The sequence below is a fragment of the Vanellus vanellus genome (assembly GCF_965231255.1).
Source record: "Vanellus vanellus genome assembly, chromosome: 19".
In the NCBI taxonomy this organism is placed as follows: domain Eukaryota; kingdom Metazoa; phylum Chordata; class Aves; order Charadriiformes; family Charadriidae; genus Vanellus; species Vanellus vanellus.
Window position 1 is genome coordinate 5,585,649 of NC_138924.1, and position 19,802 is coordinate 5,605,450.

The window sequence follows — 19,802 nt, forward strand, 5'->3', positions numbered from 1 at the left end:
ACTCTTTTAAAATCAAATTACATAAGCGATTAAGGCAACGCAAGGTAACAGAGGTAACGTCACCTCCTGAAAAAAACCACTTCACTCAGTTATCTCCTTCACAAGCCTCTTCACCCCATCTTGATCTTCTCTCATCATGTCTGGTCTCCCAGCTGCTGCGCCAAACGGGGAGCCCAAGCCAAAACCCAAGCAGCAGCAGCAGAAAGTAATCTGTTCACCCACCTTAAGAGACTACTTCGTCACTGATAACCTTTCAGAGACCTACAGCTTCTACCTTCAAAAGACAAACACATCAGGACAATTCCAGATGGTACACTGAAAAAATGAGGCTGTTTTATTGATGATTAGACTCTGCGCCAGCAACAATCATTAAGCTAATACAGGCAGACTTCAATCAAAGCATGAGCTTTGAATCAGAAGTCGTAAAGTGACATGATGCCTTAATAAATTAAGGAAGTTGTTAATGCCTCTCCATCATCAACTCTTCACTTGAAGTTCTTCGCAAACTCCTCTCCCTTCTTAATAGAAGCCTTCAGCTCAGACATGGCCTCAGCAACCATCTTCTCTTCAAAGGGGGAGATCTTGCCAATACCTAGGTTCTTCTCAATTCCTTTTTTCTGAGGGAAAGAGGATTTAAGGATTAACCATTCATCGAATGACCTAGAGAGTAACTTAACAGCTCTGATGAAGTATTATCCAGCTGAGACGGAGACCCAGCCTGGGACCTCTGTCATCTCTAGTCTGCCAACCCTGTGCTTCCTGGCAAGGCTCAGAAGCCTCTTATTATCTGTAGCAACTTCTACAGCCTTCACAAACTTCTCTTTCACTGTTCACATGAGTGAAACTTGAAGCTAGTCCATCAGCTCCTTCAAGAGGAAACTGATACCAACTGCTCCTTCATGCCTCCTCCTATCTTCAAACCCACCATGTGGCAAGAGAATTTCCCTCCTTTGGCATATGCCCATCACTTGCTGTCTGGAACTGCTTCAGAGTTGCACTCTAGGTTTTCCAGACCTCATGTCTACATCCAACCTCCTCCCCCTTAATTCCCTTCTATTTCTATTCCCTCCCCAGCTAGCACCTAAGACAGCATACACCACAGGGCTGCAGCATCCTTGTTTTTCACTCTACCCACAGGGTAAGGGTGACAAAAGGAACACTTCTTTCAGAGTTCACCAGAGGTCCTGAAAGCAATCTATTAATCCTAATCCATGCTGTAGTTCCCCATGCGCCTCCACTTCTGAGGGATTTGCTTGTAGCAGATCAAGCTGAGGAGACAGGATTGCTGACTCTGGTTAATCATATGAAAGCCCTTCACAAACAGGCACTGACTCGAGGCAAGCATGACCTCTTAAGACAAGTCTGAATCCCCAGTTACTCAGCAACCCGCAGTCTAAGAACAGATAAAGGCAGCAGCATCCCTGTCAAGCATGAGGTATACACCTAAGTACAATATCCAAATACTCAAGAACTCTCGAAGGGATGCTCAGCTGTCACCGTCAGCGATACCCAGCATTAGACTAAACTGAAATCACTCAGTAAAACCACAGTAGCTGCTGTTTATAGGCCCCATCATTTAAAGTACATACTCCCAGCAGCAGAGGTGTAGAGAAGTACGGGCTCTCCGTCTCTTCTGATCGAACAAAGGCACATTCAATAACCCCTTCCTTTCCATTCATTGCATCCACCAGAGAAAACACAAATCGAGCGCCAGCATAGGCCATAGACAAGGTGGCAGATCCTGTAAAAGTCAAATCACTTTTAGAAGAGTTCACATTGAAATTTGATACTTTCTTTAGTATCAAAGGCTTTCACACTGATATGTTTACAGAGCTGCAGTGTCACTGACTTCAAGCTCGCAGCCAGTTGGATAAAGCAGCAGCTCTTGGCCAGCTACGTGCTATTTAGTTGACCAGATTTATAGGCAGGAACAGCTTACTTTGACAGAGAAGATTCTTTTTAAAGCCATACATGGCATAGGATCAGTTCATGTTTAGTCTTACCTACACACTGAGCTGTTTCTAGTACCACAGTTCAGGCAGTCACTGACATGGCAGAGCAGCTAGATTTGTAATCAGCAGTTCACAGTTCTGTACCGCAGTTGTAAATAAGACTAAACCAAAGAGGACTGCATCTATTCAGCTGGCCAACAAGAATTACTTGGAAGCTGTAGTCAAGAACCAACCTGCTCCTGCTTTAGCTTTGACAACTTCAGTGCCAGCTTCTTGAATTCTCCCTGTAAGCTTTTCCAGTTGATCCTGAGGGAAGTCCACTTTTGGTGTGCACTAGATCAGAAAAAAGAAGTTATTATCAAATACCAGGATCCCTCCAGATTCAGCATTAAGGCCACCCACATGATGCCTTTTGTACCATTACAATCGTTACCAACAGTTCTCAACTGGGAAAATCAGTTACCCCAGCTCACGGATTGCGTGACACCGACCAGCTGCAAGCGTTCACCAAGGCTGCCGGTTATTGCCTGGACTGTAACAGGAACCTATCCATGCCCAGCTTGCTCAAGGACAAACCACAACTTGAAAGCAAAACCAGGGCTTGCCACAGTTACTTGCTACTCTGTAGTCCTTTGCACTAGACAGATGTCCTCCAAGCAAGTAACAAGCCTTAGGAACTTCAAAAAGCCACCTTGTAAATATTTGGGTCACTGTGGCATTATGGAAGTCAAGAGCCTTATGAAGGATCCAGTCTGGCAGCAGTATTTACCAAGTTACTGAACCTTCAGCTGCTGCTGTCCTGACTGACTGTCTAAAGAAAGCACTCTCTCAGCATTCAGCTGCTTCACAGCCCTTGCTCTTATTCCCTACAAACACCTTTCTGTGAAGGACACTTTATTCCCCACCTAGAGCAAAGCTTTTTCCCCTTTCTCGCAGACTGCTCTTTAGCCATATCTCAGCCAACTCCTGCTCCTTGGCTATATCCCAGCCATCTTCTCATGAAGCTGCAGCCTGCTTTAGAATTGCATTTCATTCCGGCTTAGATGCGTGAAGGGAGCCTCTCCCTGACCACCAGTCATGACTGAAGCAGGGCTCCCCGCTACACAGCTAGAGCTATGCCTCCTCGTTTCAATGCTGCATACTGAAGTGGTGTTTCTAGTCCACCACAGCAAAATCAAATTAATTCTCCTGCTGAAGCAAGGTATTCATATCATGAAATACCTGTTGCAAAAAATAAAACCCAAAACAAACAGTGCCAAGACATCTCAACACCCACATCACACCTCAGTTCTTATCCCAAACTTCTTCAGAGGAGAAAGGCTGGAAGTATTTAAACCACCCAGAAGAGTTTAGATTTAGCTCACTGCCTTTCAGTGTCTTGTACTACATCTCAGAATAAAAGCAACCATAAGAGTAGGGAAGACTGTCTCTGCTGTATGGCATCACCATCACCAAGGCACTTTAGGTTAACTCTTAACATACTGATGAGGAATACCATATAGTATAATGCCACACACAGCAGTTATTACAACTTACCTGAGAGATCAGAGGGATGATAGTCTTCCCAGCATGGCCACCAATAACGGGAACACTCACTTGAGCTGGATCTAAGCCCTAAGGGAAACATGAAACTTTCCAGCTTCTGAAGCATATGGACAAGAAAACCATTTAAAAACACCGTGCTTCTTTTTCTGCCCAGGGTTTTTGGACACATCTATAACCCAGCGCTACACAGGGCAGGAGTTTCAGAGGCACCTACATTCCAGGGACAAAGTCAGATCTACACAGCTGAACTCCAGGTTACTCTGATAACTTTAGACAGTTACAGGATATCAGTAATGCAAGTTCAGATAAATAGCAGCACAAGTACAAACGCCGCCAGGGCTATTACGAGCAGTAACCTGTTACACCTCCTGATACTTTGCAGAATATCCTGTAACACGCAGCACAGATAGTCTGACTTGCAAATACATGCTACCATTCAACCCTCTCCTCCGGTTGCACCAGCAGGGTTGAAAATGCCAACAGAATTAAAGCGAACATGCAGCTTGCTCACAGGTGACAGCTATGAAAAGGAAAGGTCAAAGTCTCTTGAACCACATTTTGCAAGAAACCCTATCCCCAGGCTCCTCTAGAGAATGGAAATAGGGAATCATTGCCTTTGCCTATAGCTCCACAGAAATCCATGCTCTTTTGGTTCTGTGCAGTGATTTTAAAAGCATTTTTGATAGCTCTGATGACCAAAGCACACCATATCCCTCCCCCAGCATCAGTTATTGTGACCTACCTTTAGTTCAGCCACAAAAGTATTCGCTCTGACAATATCCAGCGTTGTAACCCCAAAGATTCTGTTGGGATTATACACGCCATGCTTCTTGAAGACTTCTGAAGTTATTGGGATGGTTGAATTTACCTATAAGCACGAATAGGCAAGCGTTCATTAAAACCAGTATAAGAAGCCAATGCGTGAACTGAACAGGCCAGTACACAACCTGAAGTATACTTCCAACGTGAAGCCAGCTGTAGACAACTACTTTAATTCCTTAACTGAAGAACAATTTACAGTCAGGCTGGAATAAAAATCTTCCATTTTAAATAACCACTACGATGACAAATTTGTTTGTTCACGTTACAAAGGCTCCTCCCTTAGTGAGCTAAGACTTCTATTCCAGCTAATACACCAGCATGTACTATAACCAATAGTTACAGAGATGTTGAGAGATATTAAGCACTTTTATATCCAAGTTTCCTCTGACCTAAATATAGCCCAAGAAAAATGGATTACTAGAACCAGGCTTTTAGTTCTTTTCTGCAAATACCCTGCAGGCCTTAAAGATACTGCTCAAAACCAACAGCAACTCACAGGTTACTAAAGTATTCTCAGTCTGGATTTTTTTTCCTCTACATTTTCAAGGTCTCCAGAAAATGCTTACCGGGTTAGAAATAATACAGATCATGGCTTCTGGACAGTGCTTCGCACAGGCAGATGTCAAAGTAGCAACAATGCTAGCATTGGTGTTGAACAGGTCATCACGGGTCATACCTAAAACATATCGAGTACAGTATTTTAAGTTACCCATAGTCTACTCATTAATGGGCAAGCAACTCCGTCAAAAAACAATATTCTGCTCTGGATAGAGATACATCAACTTTAGCTTCTGGTTTCATATATCAAGAGAAAACTCTCCAGCTGCAGTAATGAATTCAGTCCAAAGGTAACTCCTCTTGCTAACAAAAGATTACTGCCCTTTCAGATAGATCAGCCCTTTTCAGCAGCGACCAGCCCAGCTGCCAACTGTCGGAATGTATTTCACCTAGGCAGCTCGAAGTACAGTGTGGCCATGCTGACCCACACCAGTATACCAGTGGCGCTAAGAGCAGCGTGACTGCTCCTAAGATGAATCCTCCTCCCCCTCCGAAGTCACCTCCACAACTACAGTTTGAATGCCAACCGCTCTGCGTAAAATAGCGCTAGTTGAGTAAGCGCCACCTCTCATTTCTGTTGTATCAACTACTTTAATGATGAAAAATGAAGAGGAAGAGCTAGGCATTAAAGTCTAGAATTTTGTTACATTCCCAATAGGATACCGAAAAACAGAGTAGAAATGGAGCAGGTCAGAGATATTCAAGGAAGGATTAATAGCATTCACTCAGAGATTCTCTCAGAAGTTATCATACAATTAATGCAAACAAATGGATTATTCCTGTTCTGCTGAGAAATGGAACAAAGAACCTTTTTTTTTTTTTTTAATAGAGCATTGCTATGAGCAGGAGACACTAAGGGAGATTCAGGATCACTTGCATGAAAAGCCTTTGCACCTAACCCCTACACAGGACCTCCAAAAATCAACTCTGCCCATTTTGCAAGGGACAATCTAAGAGAGAGGCTAAACGATGTGCCTAATACCACAAGTCCTAGGTCAGTGCCATTAACAGACCACTTACATCCCAAGCCAACACTACCAGAAAGCAGCAGTTACAGCTCTATTTGAATAACAGTACTGCAGAGATATACTTCAATGAAGCCCTGGGGCTTTTTAACAAAGAGAACATACCTGGTTTTCTAGGGACTCCGGCAGGAATAACTACAACATCACAGCCCTTCAGACATTCTGGCAACTGCTCAGGTCCCAGGAAGCCTGAAATAGAAGACATTCAGGCATCATGGTTTTGCCAGTTACTAAATATTTGACACTTTGAAGTATAAAGTTATGCCTAGAGGCACCCAAATCCTTTTTAAAATTTAGCCTTCAATTCAGACCTATGCTGAAAAACAAAGAAATACAATTATGTATGGACCCTATTTGATGTTTTTCCCTTGTTTCAAAACTTAAAGAATGAGAGCGGCAGGAACCTCACATTCATCTGTTTTGAAAACCCTCAGTTCCTCTTTTTATGTATATTTATTCTCCAAAAACCCTAGCTTGGCACTACAGTCACTGCCCCCAAAGAATTGCATGAAGGCACATTCAAGTAGAATGTAACCTTTTGGTGATCTTCAAATAAAATGAAGATCAGCAGATTAAGTTTTCTTTGATTTCGTCAGAACTTGACAGCTGTCCCTCCAGAAAAGAAGCACACAGAATTCATGTAGACACCGAGGCAGTGGTAAGTCTATTTGTAGTCAAACTTTTATATTCGATGCTCAAGCTTTTTTCCAAGACAATTTTACTGAATGTTTCCTGCCAGTTACTATGAATTCCCCTTCAGTAGTGCAACCACAGACCATTTACATCTCCATATATACCAATTTAATCAGCTAAACCTTAATCAGTCATGCACTGCTTGAGAAAAAGCTACTTAAATTGATATTAGGCTTCAGGATCACATGAAGATTCCCCTTCACAAGCACAGCGACGGGTGTTCTCCATGTGTCGGAGACACCCGAGAGGACCCCTTCAGAGCACAGACTGTTTCCAGCGGCTTGCAGTACCTTTAACATTCGCTCTTGTCTCGATGTGGCTGAGGTCAGCTGCAACGCCTGGAGTGTGGGCGATATCGTAAAGGCTGAGCCTGCTCACCAGCGGGCTGTTCTTCAGGAGAAGGGAGAGAGGCTGGCCAATGCCTCCCGAGGCCCCCAGCACTGCTACCTTGGCATTGTTCTGAGCAAAAAAGAAGACAAACACGTTTGTAGAGATGTGTTGGTAGTTACTGCAGCAGTGACCTTGGGGATTTCACCACACTTTCTTTACTTTTAGTTCTATTTCTCAATTTTTTTATCAAGCACTATGCAAACGTGATTGCCTCAGCCCACAGAAAGCGATCATCATGACAGCCTCACAAAGATGCTTGAGGTTTATTGGTAGGACAAGTTAGAGGAAAATGTTCTTTTGCTATCTCGAGCTCAAAAGGGAAGCAAGGCTAGGCAAAGAAACCAAAAAGAACATCTTTATTCAGAGGGAAACATCTGCTTCAGATTAATACCTACTACCCTGTGGGCCTAGGTCTGACTTAGGACAAAATCTGTTACACAGTTTTTCTAGTTTTCGTTGCCAGTATAAAAAAAAAAAATGCCTTCCCATTTGGCAAATCAATACATTTAATGGACTACATTAAACGTAATAACCATGGTGTATATATATGAAGAAAACGCGTATGCCTGAAATAAATGCAAAATAGTACCTGCAGCTGTCTCAAGATTAAGCCTCGAGAACATTAAGTCACTATAATTTCCGGCTTTGATCAAGTGGGGCTGAGAAGTAAGTAAAACCAACTCTGCTTTGTTGCCCTGGTGAACCCATTTTACTGTAATGTGCTCTCTATCTCACTGTCTTACCAGATAAAGCCATAATAGCTGCAAGTCCCTGCATGAACAGCTTAATTATTATGCTATGACAAGAAACAATCTACCCGGGACCTAGACCAGCCTAAACTCAGCTCAGTTTTCCTGCTATTGCAACAAATGTAATTTGGTATAACAGTATCTAAGGGGAAGCAAAGTCTAGCGTTAGTCACTCCTATGCCCCATATTTATGGCTGAGCTGATACCATGGGGCCAATATCTCATTGCTAATAAGTTTAATTCCTATAAAAATATTTAGACAAGCCTCTTTTGTAAAGTATATCTTTATAGCTACGATAATCATTCTGTCATATGCCACTGGGCACTATTTACGCTAGAAGACAGAGGTCGGACTCTATCTCCCTACCACGTAGCAGCCGTCCTCTCCTGGAATCAAGAGTCACACTCAATGGATTTCAGCATCTTAAGGATTACTGTTAAACCCCCAACCGCCAGCCTGAATTCTCAATACGTTTTGAAAGCAGGGGCATATTCCAGTAGAGGAAGGAAGCAGCAAGCGACACCGCGCACCATCCATCACACACCATCAGAAAGAGAAGTTCATCTAAAACTAATTGACTTGGCCACCCAGGTCACACCTCTCTGGGCCAAGAGCAGAGATGTATCAGCGGGCAGAGACGCAGCATCACCCCAGGACCGCAATCCCCCCCCAGCAGCTGTGCTGCTCATCCCCCCCACCGGCTACAGACGCCCCCAGCCCCCTTCAGGCCGCCGGCGGGCCCGGCTGCCCCGCCGCCCCCTCACAGAGGAGGGCCCGTGCTCGACCCCGGCCCCGAGGGGGAGCGGGCCCCGGGAGTGCCCGTAGGGAAGCCGCCGGCGAGGCGTACCTGGGCGGTGGTGGCGAGGCCCCGGCGGAGAGCGGCGGCGGCGGCGGCGGGACGGGCGAGGCGGGACAGCATGGCGCGGCGGCTCCGGTGACTCCAACGACCTCCAGTGCACTGCGCCTGCGCGGGACCGCCCACCCGTCTCGCGAGATTTCCCTTGCCCCGCCTGTGGGAAGTCTCGCGAGATCTGGAGCTGACGTCACCCCTAGTGACCGCCCGGCGTCCCCTCCCTAGCAACCAGGCGCGGCGAGCGGGTTGTAGCGGCGGTCGCCGGTTGTCGCGATATGGCGGGGGTGGAGCTCTGCGAGCCCCGGCACCTCTACAACATCCTCAACCAGCAGCGGCGGTGTCCCCGGCTGGCGGAGCCCCACTACCTGTGCCTGCTGGGTGAGCCCGCGGGCGGGGGGCCTGCGGCCTGCGCTGGCCTGGGCGGGCGGCCTGAGGAGATGGGGTCTGGGGGCTCCGGCCTACGGGGAAGAGTACACATCACCTCTTGTAATTGCTACGGCCTTGCTGTTGGGGCGCTTCTCCCATCCCATTTCAGGTGCCATGACCCGGTAGTGCTCTGGTTTTCATCCCCTATGCTCTGCAGAAAGCAGCAGCACCAAATATGTACGGCCATTAGCGTCTCCTGGCACTTAGCCCAACAGCAGCGTGTGAATGAGGAAGTTTTCTGGCTGTTGCTGTCTTTTCACTTGCATTTGGCATCCAGCTTCCTTCTTTGACCCGATCCCAGAGGTTTTAGAGGTGGACACAATTTCTTGACCATTGCACAAAGATTGCTGATAGGCATTTGCATTTTGCATAGTGCCACTACCAAAAAAGGGGTGCCTGATATTATGATATTATTTAATGTTTTGGTGACAGAGTATTTTGGTTTCAGCTGGGAAAGACTTAATTTTCTTTCCAGTGATTGCTGTGAAAGGAATGCCAACGATGCATATTGTTTTAGTTGTTGCTAGGGGATGTTTATACTTTTCAAGGACTCTTCTCAGCTTCCCATAGAAGCTGAGAAGGAGCATAGACAGAATGATGCAATGACCAATGGAATATTCCATACCATAGACGTCATTCTCAGTATATAAATGGGGGTTGGCTGGGGGTGGAGTCCACAATCGCTGCTTGGGAAGGTACCAATTTACCAGGTGGTGAGAGTGACTTGTGTCATTATTATTATTATTATTGTTATTTTCCTTTTCTGTTACTGTTCTATTAAACTATCTTTATCTCAACCCATGAGTTTTTTCTTTCCCTTTCCTTTTCTCCCTCTTCTCCCAACTCCTCTGGGGGGAAGAGGGACAACTACATGAGTGGCTGCATGGTCCTGACTGCCAGCTGGGTTTAAACTATGACAGGGAGTCAGCCAGTTTGGGAGTGGGGCTGGGGTCTCTCCAGTGCCCCTCTCCCCATCTCCAGGGTTGCACAGAGGTAGAGGTGCTGGACACTGGGAAGTCAGAGCAGCCCAGCGAGTAGGGCCAGGCTACGCCACAAAGCAGAGCAGAATGGCACATGGGACTGGCGCTGTGGACACTGCAGTACCACACTTAGGTCAGGACTGAAGCTGCTGGCATCACTTGGTGTTACACATGGATTCACATCAGTATTGGCGTTAGTTATATCCACATCAGAAAGTCTCAGTTTCTAAAAAAACTCATCTCTTTCTCTGGTTGATATCAGTGCCTGAATTCCCACTGACTGAATTACAAACAGGATTTTACCTTTAAGGCATCAAATAAGACAATTGCTCTGTCTTGGTTGTTTTTTTCAGATGCCCGTACTCAGCGTGAATACGATGAGAGCCATATTATTACAGCACGCAGGATTGAACAGGTGAGGGGATTACCGTTTCTGTAAACCTTCCCCGGATTTAGCAATTAGCAGTAAGCCAAAATTGGTTTAAAACCCACGGGAATTGTCCCAGCCTCCCCTGCCTGTTCCAGCCATGTTCCATTTCTGCCACTGGGGGGATGTATTCTGTCACAAAGCAAAGGTGGCTTCAGTAGCCCAAAGGATTGGCACATCGGAGCTGTATATCAGGAAAAATATTGCACAAGAACTAACATGTTGTAGCCTTGTCTCACAAAGGATAGTGCTGGCTTCTTTACAGCTATGGCTGATGAAGCAATCCAGCATAGTTTGCGTCATTTCTGAATTCTACCCAGGTCTTTCAGCATCAAGTACAGACGTAGCCCCAAACCCATCCGGTAGCTATAGATGAGTAACTTGCAGGATGTTGGTAGCATTGATGCCGCAAGAAAAGTGTGGAGCTGTGCTCCTGATAGAATTCTTCTGTGATTTTGGTAGAGTCCTACGGGGGAGTATCTGGTACCAGATTCAGAGGAGTTGGGGTGTGTCAGATACTGTGTGGTGTATGACCATGAGACCAGCTCTTTGGATTGCTGTGACTATGAGGAGAAAGAAAAAGGTACCTGTGACCCATGTCAGTCAAGACCTTACTGCGGGATAGATATTCTTCCCATGCCTCATTTAATTTTATGATCTTATTGGAAGAGATGCAAATTTACCCAGTTTTATTTGAAAAATGAACATCTGTGCTATGCTCCTGTTTTTTCATTGTGTTGCATATGTTCTTAGGCTTCAAAAATGCAGATTTCATTCCAAAGTGTTCTGGCAGGCCTAGTTTCCTATCTGTGAACTGATCCCTCTAAAGCTCCTTGTTGCATGTGAAGAATGGGTTCTTTTTTTGTTGTTTTCACATTTCACTGAGATTGGGCTTGTTCAATGATTGCCTTTTAGGGAGCGGTGCTTCTTCAGAGATTGAAAACACTGACTCAAGTTCCGTATGTTCACAGAGTACTTCCTTCTTTAAGGGTTATAAAAGGCTTTCACGTTATCATATTTTAAAAGACTTAGCTTTAATGGGGGTGATGATTTGATGGAGTTCACCAAGAAATGTGAAGAGCTGGAAACTTTTCCATGTAATTGTTCAGTCTTTCTTGAACCGTGGAAATATTTAGCTTTCATGCATCCTTTGGCAAGGAGTTCTGCCATATGCAGAACCACTTCTGTATGTTTGTTTGGCTCCTATTAGTTTTGTAAAGGCTACTATAGATTTAGCAAAGATTTACATTTTTTTAAGACAAAAATATGGGAGTGTAAGGGGAATGAATAAAGCCAGCATGTTCATAAATGCTCAGTGATGAGATAGTAAGCAAGGGAAGGTGTGAAGAATCAGAAGTGGGTTTCTATTGTGCAGATCTATTTCTAAAGCAGACATAGCTAGAGGCAAGCGGGATGGATCCCTTGGGAGAAGTGGGGGGAGCAGCCATCTCATGTAATTTGCTTCACTGAGGGGAGTATTTAAAACACTTGTGAAGAATTTATTCAAGATTGATCCTTCTTTCCCCCTTTGACTAAAACAGACTAAAAAAAGGGCCTCCATAAAACTAAGATTATTAGATTTAAATTAATAATACTTCCCTATTATGAGAACCTATTATAAACATTTCCCGAAGAATAATGGGGAGGGGAAAAAAACTACAAAAGGGGAGAAAAAAACTACAAAAGAAACCAGGAGAAGAATAAAAGATCAGGACAAGAGGCACAAGCAGTGTGCCTTGTTACTGACCTGCAGCAACAGTTAAAGAATAAGTCTAGCTTTTAACACAGCTTTCTACAGACCATTAGATGAAATGAAAATGAGTTTGCTGTCAGTGTCAGTGGGCCAGATGTAACCCCCAGTGCTGTTGGAGGCACTCTAAACCTGCCCTGGCAAATAGCTTTTTGATCTCATTAGATGCTGAGGAAGGAAGTGCCGGCCAATATGCCAGAAGCTTAGAGCAGTTCACCCGCCATCCTGTGCTGGTCCTGAGGGGAGGATACAAGCATTTTTCAGCTTGCTATCATTTTCTGCGGACTCAGAAGATACTGTGGATGCCTCAGGTGAGATGAGACTAATTTGCAAGCAGAAGACATTAGCATTCATGTTCAACTGACAATGGCTAATGAAGTCAAGTTAAATGGTGTTGTAAACCTAGTATCAGAGTATTTTCAAACAAAAGAATTAAAATGTAATTTGAGTTACTGTGCTTTCCTTGACTGTCACCGCTAATTCTTTTACAGCCACACTTTGCCTTTTTTATCCTTCTTGTGAAAGAAAGCTCATGAAAACAACCCGGGAAAGTTTCTCTGATAACCCTGAAACTCGCCTACTAGAGAGTACAGATAACTAAACAAACAGTAGCAAATGATGAAAAAAAGCAGGTTCCTCTCTGACACGTGGTTATCTGGGATGTTACACAGTAAACGTTTTCAGACAGAAGTACAATTCCTATCAAGCACTGTGTTCCATGTCTATAAAGCTTTTCATCGGGAAGGATCACAAAGCAAGTGCTGCTGCATTGTTTCAACAGACCCAGAAAGAAAACAGCCATCCACTGGAACACTGGTATGCTAATTGTTTGGTTTCACCTACAACTGATGATCTATTTAGCTTATGAGAAACAATTACACTTTTTTCACATCTAGGACTGGACCTGAGGCAGGGCAGATTTAGAGGGTACTGGACAGCAGAAAGCATCTCATCACAACATATCTTTTGTTTCTGTTGTACCCCTTCACTTCTGGTTCACATGAAACAGCCCATGACATGGTGCTAACCTGTGCGATGCTACAGCGCAGGCGAGAAAATCAAATCACTTTGTGCTTCTTTGTGAAGGGTAGCGAACTGCTGAACTTCCCCATCAGATTCAATTGGACAGAGAGTACCTCCTTTCCTCTCAGTTTAAGCTGTTGTTCTCTGTTGCTTCGAATTGTTAGGCTGCTGTTTTGTTCTGCTGTAGCATTAGTCGAGTATCAGTTAGGTATGTAGAGGCACTGTCGACCACTTGTCTATTTTTATTTTCGGCCTTCATGCTGCAGACAGCGGAAGCAGCTGCAGACTTGCATTGAGCCACTACAGGGCACCTGCAGCTCTGCAGGTGGCAGATGATTTCATTTAGCCTTGCAAACAGTAACTGGGGAGAATATCAAATGGATCTGTTATGCTGCAGTCCCTCCAAACAATGTAAAGAATATATGCTGCCTCCTGTTTAGGATTTGTTTCAAGCAAGACCACAATGACAACACTGCTGCTAATTATTATCACTGAACCTAGCAAAGACGTCAATATACAGAAAGTCCAGGTGATTAAATGAATCATTACACTAGAATATGTCATGGGCTGTTCACTAAGTGTGTGTTCAGTTCTTCACATGACTCTGTTTAAGAACTTACCAAGCTAATAGGAGCAAATACACTCTGTAAACTCAGTTTGTGGTTTCTCTCTGGCAGGAACTAGAAAACTTCCAGCCATACCCTGTAGAAATACTTCCTGCGAAGTTATACATGGGCAATTTCAAGCAGGCCTGTGACCAACAAATTCAGAAAGATCTGAAGATCAAAGCACAAGTCAACATCTCTGAACAGCATGCCACACTGTAAGTTAAATAGTTCAAGGTGTACCCTCACCAATGTCTGTGCCTGTGAAAAAAGTGAGGTGGCACAGCACCAGAGCCCATTTGCAGAGGAGTCAGTGCTTGTGAACTTCCAAGGAAACCCCTGGTTGGAGGAAAACTCTGCAGATTTGAGTGCTATTTAATTCCTATTTTTCTGATGTCTACTCCAGAGTTAGTACAGCAGCAATGCAGTCCTGCGGCCCTCTACCATGACATGTGTGGATTGGGTGAGAGGAGGACAAGGAGGCCCTTGGCATTGCGAGTCTGTCATATATCATCACCCTTTGGGAAGAACCTACATCTCTGAGTAGCTTTCAGAGCAAAATCTTACAAACACATCAGTGTAAAAGCTAAATTGCTGATGTTTTGCATTGTTGGTCTTCCTTCCTTACCTACATCTGTCCATGACCATTGTGCTCAATCTGTAGGCTGTGCTGGAAATGCCATTTCACATAGGGAAAAATCCAGTGGCATTTCTCAAGGTGGTGGCCAAAACAAAGTAAGTAACAAATCCAGTTACCTACCCCACTGCATGTGTACCAGGAGACATTTCTCATGCGTTTGGCTACAGAGGAAAATATTCAAAGGTCTCTACATCGTGGGTAATCTTCCCATGCCCTCTGCATGATGTGTTTTCACATTTCAGAAATTCCTCACCAACATTTTGCTCCATTAGTTCTCTGAGTTGAGTTCTCTGAGTTGAGTTCTCTGAGCTTGCGGAAGGAGGAGGATGCTGTCATAGAAAACCACATGAAGTGAATCGGGGGCTATGTTCACTAAACTGCCAACATGCACACTGTGAAAGCACTCTTACTTTCAGTTCATCTGTTTCCATTTAGCTCTCAGATAAAGGAAGCTGTAGGTTAAGACATCAATGCTGATACTATGTGGAATGGAAAATCAGTAATTAAACTGGTTCTGTATTACAAGCACCTCAGTGTCTTACCATAACAAATCCCGTATCATAATGTTAATGATGACGATGATGATGAAAAACTCACACATGTTACAGCAAACAAAATTATCAGCTTGCCTCCAACACATTTTTTCAAAGCTGCTTCTCTGGTCCATGTCACGCCGTGTGGTCTTTTTCCAGGTTTGCAGAAGGCGGCAAATACCTCCATGTATCTGTTCCAGATTCGCTCGAAGCAAATCTTTTTTCTACCTTTGCCACTATTTGTCATTTCATCGGTGAGTTGTTCCTAATCTGGAATTCCTGAGACCTTGCTCACTCTAGGATATTAGATGGGAGTGAATACAATACACTCTAAGAGGAAGCTCAGACAGGAGGGTCGTAATCTTTCAAGATCAGCATACTCCCAAGCAAGCCCACACCCTAATGGATACCAGAGCTGCCTAACTAACCAGCCTGGTTGACAGAGAGGAGATTTTACAGGGCATCTGACTCTGATGTTCCTACTCACTTTAAAGACTACCTCACTCTCCGATAATAGTGAGCTTTCCACTAGATCTGAGAAGGCTTTGCTGTAGGATGTCTATTAGGACTTCATAGGATTCCCTCCTATTCCTTTGTTCTTAAATTTTCTTAATTTATATATTTATTTTATTTATTTATAAATACACGTTCTTAAATTAAAAGCCCTTTGACTCTTACCAACCCAAATCTTCAACCACCAGGGCTTTATTTGAACAAGAGTGTGACACGCGTTGGAGAATTTACCACAAGACGCTGCTAATCTTTGTGATTTGCAGTACAGACCCACCATAGGGCCTAGGAAGACTTTCGGGTTGGACGGCATAAACCTGCCTTCAGCTGATTACATCAGAGAGGGCAAGAAAAAACATACTCTCCAGCTCAGTGCCTGCAGCAGCACAGCAGACATAGCTCCTGCAGCTCTATCCTGTGATGGCGTCCAACCATGTTGTTGTCTTTTATCATACTTGCAAAATAACACCTGCCACAGACCAAAGCCCTGTGAGCTGCATGTTGTACAGACCCAGAAGCAAAAGACAACCCTGTCCGCACAGACCTTATAATCCAAGTACAAAATAAGTCATGGCAACTGGACACAAAGAAAGAAACAAGGAAACAATATTTGAGGATATAATTTTGTGGTCCTGAACTGAATGTCATGATTTGCATGCATTGAAACCCAAATACCAAAATCCACTTACTTGCCTTTCATTTTGTCCCAGTTTTTTTTTTCCCACTAGTATTTCAGAAGAAAGTTTCTTTCTCACATCAGTTTGTGCAAGTTTCCAAAACAGACTCTAAGAGTTTATTAGCTGTAGCTCTTGTGGAAGTGTATACTTGATAGTCTAATTGTTTACTTGACAGTTTAGAGTAGATTACTTAAATTGGAACGGTTATGGGTGAACAGTAGACTAAAGCTCTCCACATACTCTCAGAGGAGTGTGGTTGTCCTCATGCCAGGTGTATGTTGGAGCGAGGCCATTTCTAGTCAGGTCTTCGAACAGAACTAGTATGTCATGATAGAAATAAGTCAGAAAACTCTAGTTTAGAGCTTGAAGAAAAAAAAACACAAAACCCCACAATCTCTCGACAGCAGTAAAAGAAGGGGCTTTGCCCTATGAATTCTAGAGTTTAGTCGCTGATATTCCAAAAACATGTCATGCTGTCTGCTCTGGAGAGGGAGGGAAAGAATTCAAAAGGTTATTAATAAAATATGCAACCTTTCAGGCATAGATAGCAGAGTTGATGTGGTTAGCAGTGAGTGACAGCATCCTCTGAAAGCCAAGCAGGCTTGCTTTTTATAGAAAATGAGTTTGCTGATCTTAGCACACTGCAACATATCCATCATAAAAACATCACAAAATCAGCGCTGTAGCTGGCATGTATGCGTTTCCTGCTGGTGATCCACACAGAGGAGTAAGGGATTTGAAGTCCCCTCCAGTTTGAGAGCTGATTTCTCCCGCTTCAGTGGCGAACAGTTAGGCTTGCCTTCATCAGAAATTTCAATACCTTCAAACCTTTCTGGGAGGAGTTTGGGTAGTTGATGTGATGCTGACCACAGCTGATTGGTCACGGTAGGCCACTTTTCTTCAGTTATCTGATGTAAAGGTGACACTGATCTGTAATGAAGCATTGACTGGTCATTGTCATTTGTTTCTCATCTTCAAAGCCACATTTTAAGTCAGTGCATTTTTAAGAAAGGCAAATGCTTACAGAAATGGGAGCTGGCAGTGCCCATCTGCTGCTGTCAGGGTTCATGAGGGTTCCTGTCGCTCAGGCTGCTTGCCTGTCAGCTGTCACTGAATTAGCGCTTGACTGTACAATCGGAAGCTTGATATCCCAGATCACTAATTTGTGATTGGCATTTCTTTACTCAGATGCTCAGCTGGCTCACGGAGCGGTGCTGGTGTTCTCCAGCCTGGGGATAAGCCGGAGCAGCACAGTAACTATCGCCTATCTCATGCATTCCTGCCAGTTTTCCCTGAAGGTACATCACTGTCATATTTCCCACAGATACTGGCTGGGTCTGCAGTTTATTTCTGTTTCTGAAGCCTCATTACTGTAGTAATGAGAAAGACATTATCTGTGCTTTCATGCAGACTAAGCACCTGATAATGTAACAGATTCTATTATATCAGCTTGCAGTTCTCTATACTGTTAAGGAGGTGGTTTAGGTGTGATGTTGGATCTGTGAGTCCTTACCCTGGCACCTGTGATATTCTTGTATGTCCCTCCTTAACTACAGGGCTATAAAAATAAAACTGTGGTTACAGATTGTAGCATTTCTGCTCTCCTGGATCTGAGAAAGAGAGTACCTGGGAGCTACTGGAGTTAATCTCATCTCTTAATACCATGGTGTTACAGGGAAATTCAGAACCCAGTGCTTGCAAGGCTCTGATTTACCACTGGGCTCACCAGCACTGGCTTCTTCCAAAATCCTATTTTATTTCTCCAGAAGCAGGAGAAATTTCTCTACAGGTAGTACTGTAGAGAAATCTGGAGTGGGATAATACTAGCCCAGGAGGGATATAGAGGTTAAATAGCCAGTATGCCTTGTTCCATAACTCTGAATAACGTAAGAAAAATAATGAATGATGGCTGAGAATGACCCGGCTGTGCAATAGCCTCTCCCCAGGTGCCAGGCCCTTTTCCCCTCTGCATACAGCGCATGGGCATTGGTGCTGACGTAGCCACCGTCTCCTGGGGGTGCCCGCTTAGCACAGAACAGGCTAGTTCCCATGGGAACCGAAAGGCATCTCCTTAAAAATCTTGTCCTTGTTTGGAAAGTGTTTGCTCCTTTGGGAGCTTGAAAGAATTGATCCAAGCTTCGCTGAAGCTGGGCCTGTATCTAATCATTTAATTGGTTTTGTGCAAACATTTGCAACATAAGAGGAAATCTCTTCCAGTCGCTGTGTGCCAAAGAGTAATTTCAGGTTGAGCATGCCAGCAGGGCTCCAGACACGATTTCGTCTCTGCTACTAATGCTGGGTGTGATTGCTCCTGCACACTGATAACCATTCCCTTGCACGCTAAATTAATGGCGGTGCTTGCAACAACAGCACAAAAGTCAAAGGCTGATCTTTGCAATTTCTCTTGGCTGGTATCAACAGGTTAATCTCAGCATTTTGCTTAGTGCCAAAAAAAAGAAGAAAAGGTTGACAGGGCAGTGGCGTGCTGCAGCTGGCTGGGGCGGTGCTTGCCCACTGTTGGCCGGGCAAAGCTTTCCTGGGGGATTACCCTGGCAGACAAGTTTGTTTCTTGCAGCCAAAAGGAGTGCAACAGATTCCGGTGTGATCCTTCACCCAATCTAGGCAAAGATCTTTGAAAGCTTTGAAAGACATGGATATTGCAAAAGAAAGGCAGATTTGGGATGTGCTGCCCCTGATTCTATTAGTAATTGATATGTGAGTAGATCTATTGAGTTCAGGGGAACTACAGACATCTACACTCCAGGCCCAGAAGAGTAAATATTGAAAGATCAGCCTCGGAGCCTGCAGAATCACTGAGATTAGAAAAACAAACCAATGGAGCACTATATTCTAACCTTTGGTCTCATTACACTTAAGCAATCCTCTGAGTGTGGGGAGAAGTCTATTTTAAAAGCGGGAAGATGAGCATTGCTGGGTAACCCCAAGGATGCGAAGTAATGCCAATAGATCTGCCCTGTGTGTAGCAGAGTTCCTACCTGATTAGATGGAACTAACAAATAATTAAGATGGCTGTAATTAATGCAGTGAGATAACTGGAGCTTCATAGCTGCTGTGCCACACCAGGTCACACCAACCCCAAAACATGATAACCTTTGTTGCTTACCTGTGAATAGCTGATACTTCACTGCTTTGCTTATCATCCATGAAAGAAACAGCATCTTAGAGTGAAAATCCAGGACCGCATTGCTCCATCGGTGTAAAATGACACGAGGTACCTGCCAGGTAGGGAAAGCAGCCTGAGCTGTCCCCGTATGCAGGAGAGCAGAGTATAGAGGTGACGGTCCCCTCTGAAGTTCACATCTGGATCCAGTCTGTCCATGCTCTGGTAGCCAAAGTCTCATCTGCAGGTTCTTGCTGTCCAACACAGGGAGTAAATGCAAAGCTGTGTCATCTACAAGTGTAGCTGGCTCATGTACGTACCCGAGATTCACTTTCAGTACAAATTCCCAACACTTGTTGTTTTCCCTCTGTTTACAGAGAGCTTGGGATTACGTTCTGAAATGCAAAACGAACATGAGACCACACCGGAGCTTTGTGAAACAGCTCTCAGACTGGGAGACCAAAATCTACGGGACCATGATCACAGACGTTGCTGAACCAAATTACTGACAGGTAGCAAAGA

At 44.3% G+C, this 19,802-nt stretch overlaps 2 protein-coding genes across 2 annotated transcripts; one reads left to right on the forward strand and one right to left on the reverse strand.

The window, feature by feature from the left end:
- Window positions 1-311: 311 nt before the first annotated feature.
- On the reverse strand, window positions 312-8,687 carry MDH2 (malate dehydrogenase 2). Its single transcript, XM_082493319.1, has 9 exons — window positions 8,583-8,687; window positions 6,886-7,054; window positions 6,008-6,091; window positions 4,886-4,995; window positions 4,240-4,365; window positions 3,489-3,566; window positions 2,186-2,285; window positions 1,590-1,741; window positions 312-617 (listed from the first exon to the last, which is right to left on the reverse strand). Exons 1-9 carry the CDS (start codon window positions 8,652-8,654, stop codon window positions 486-488), a joined length of 1,023 nt encoding a protein of 340 aa, XP_082349445.1. The 5' UTR covers window positions 8,655-8,687; the 3' UTR covers window positions 312-485.
- A 176-nt stretch (window positions 8,688-8,863) lies between these two features.
- STYXL1 (serine/threonine/tyrosine interacting like 1) lies at window positions 8,864-19,789 on the forward strand (the record flags this gene model as incomplete). Its single annotated transcript, XM_082493004.1, has 9 exons — window positions 8,864-8,966; window positions 10,348-10,409; window positions 10,884-11,004; window positions 11,337-11,393; window positions 12,337-12,482; window positions 13,869-14,017; window positions 15,132-15,226; window positions 17,348-17,457; window positions 19,658-19,789. 9 exons carry the CDS (start codon window positions 8,864-8,866, stop codon window positions 19,787-19,789), a joined length of 975 nt encoding a protein of 324 aa, XP_082349130.1.
- Window positions 19,790-19,802: the final 13 nt, after the last annotated feature.

Coding starts and splice junctions, on each gene's coding strand:
- MDH2 (XM_082493319.1), bottom strand. CDS start 8,654: ATGCTGTCCCGCCTCGCCCGTCCCGCCGCCGCCGCCGCCGCTCTCCGC. Junction 4,996..6,007: donor CGGAGTCCCTAGAAAACCAG/GTATGTTCTCTT, acceptor GATATGTTTTAG/GTATGACCCGTGATGACCTG. Junction 4,366..4,885: donor TCTGTATTATTTCTAACCCG/GTAAGCATTTTC, acceptor TCGTGCTTATAG/GTAAATTCAACCATCCCAAT.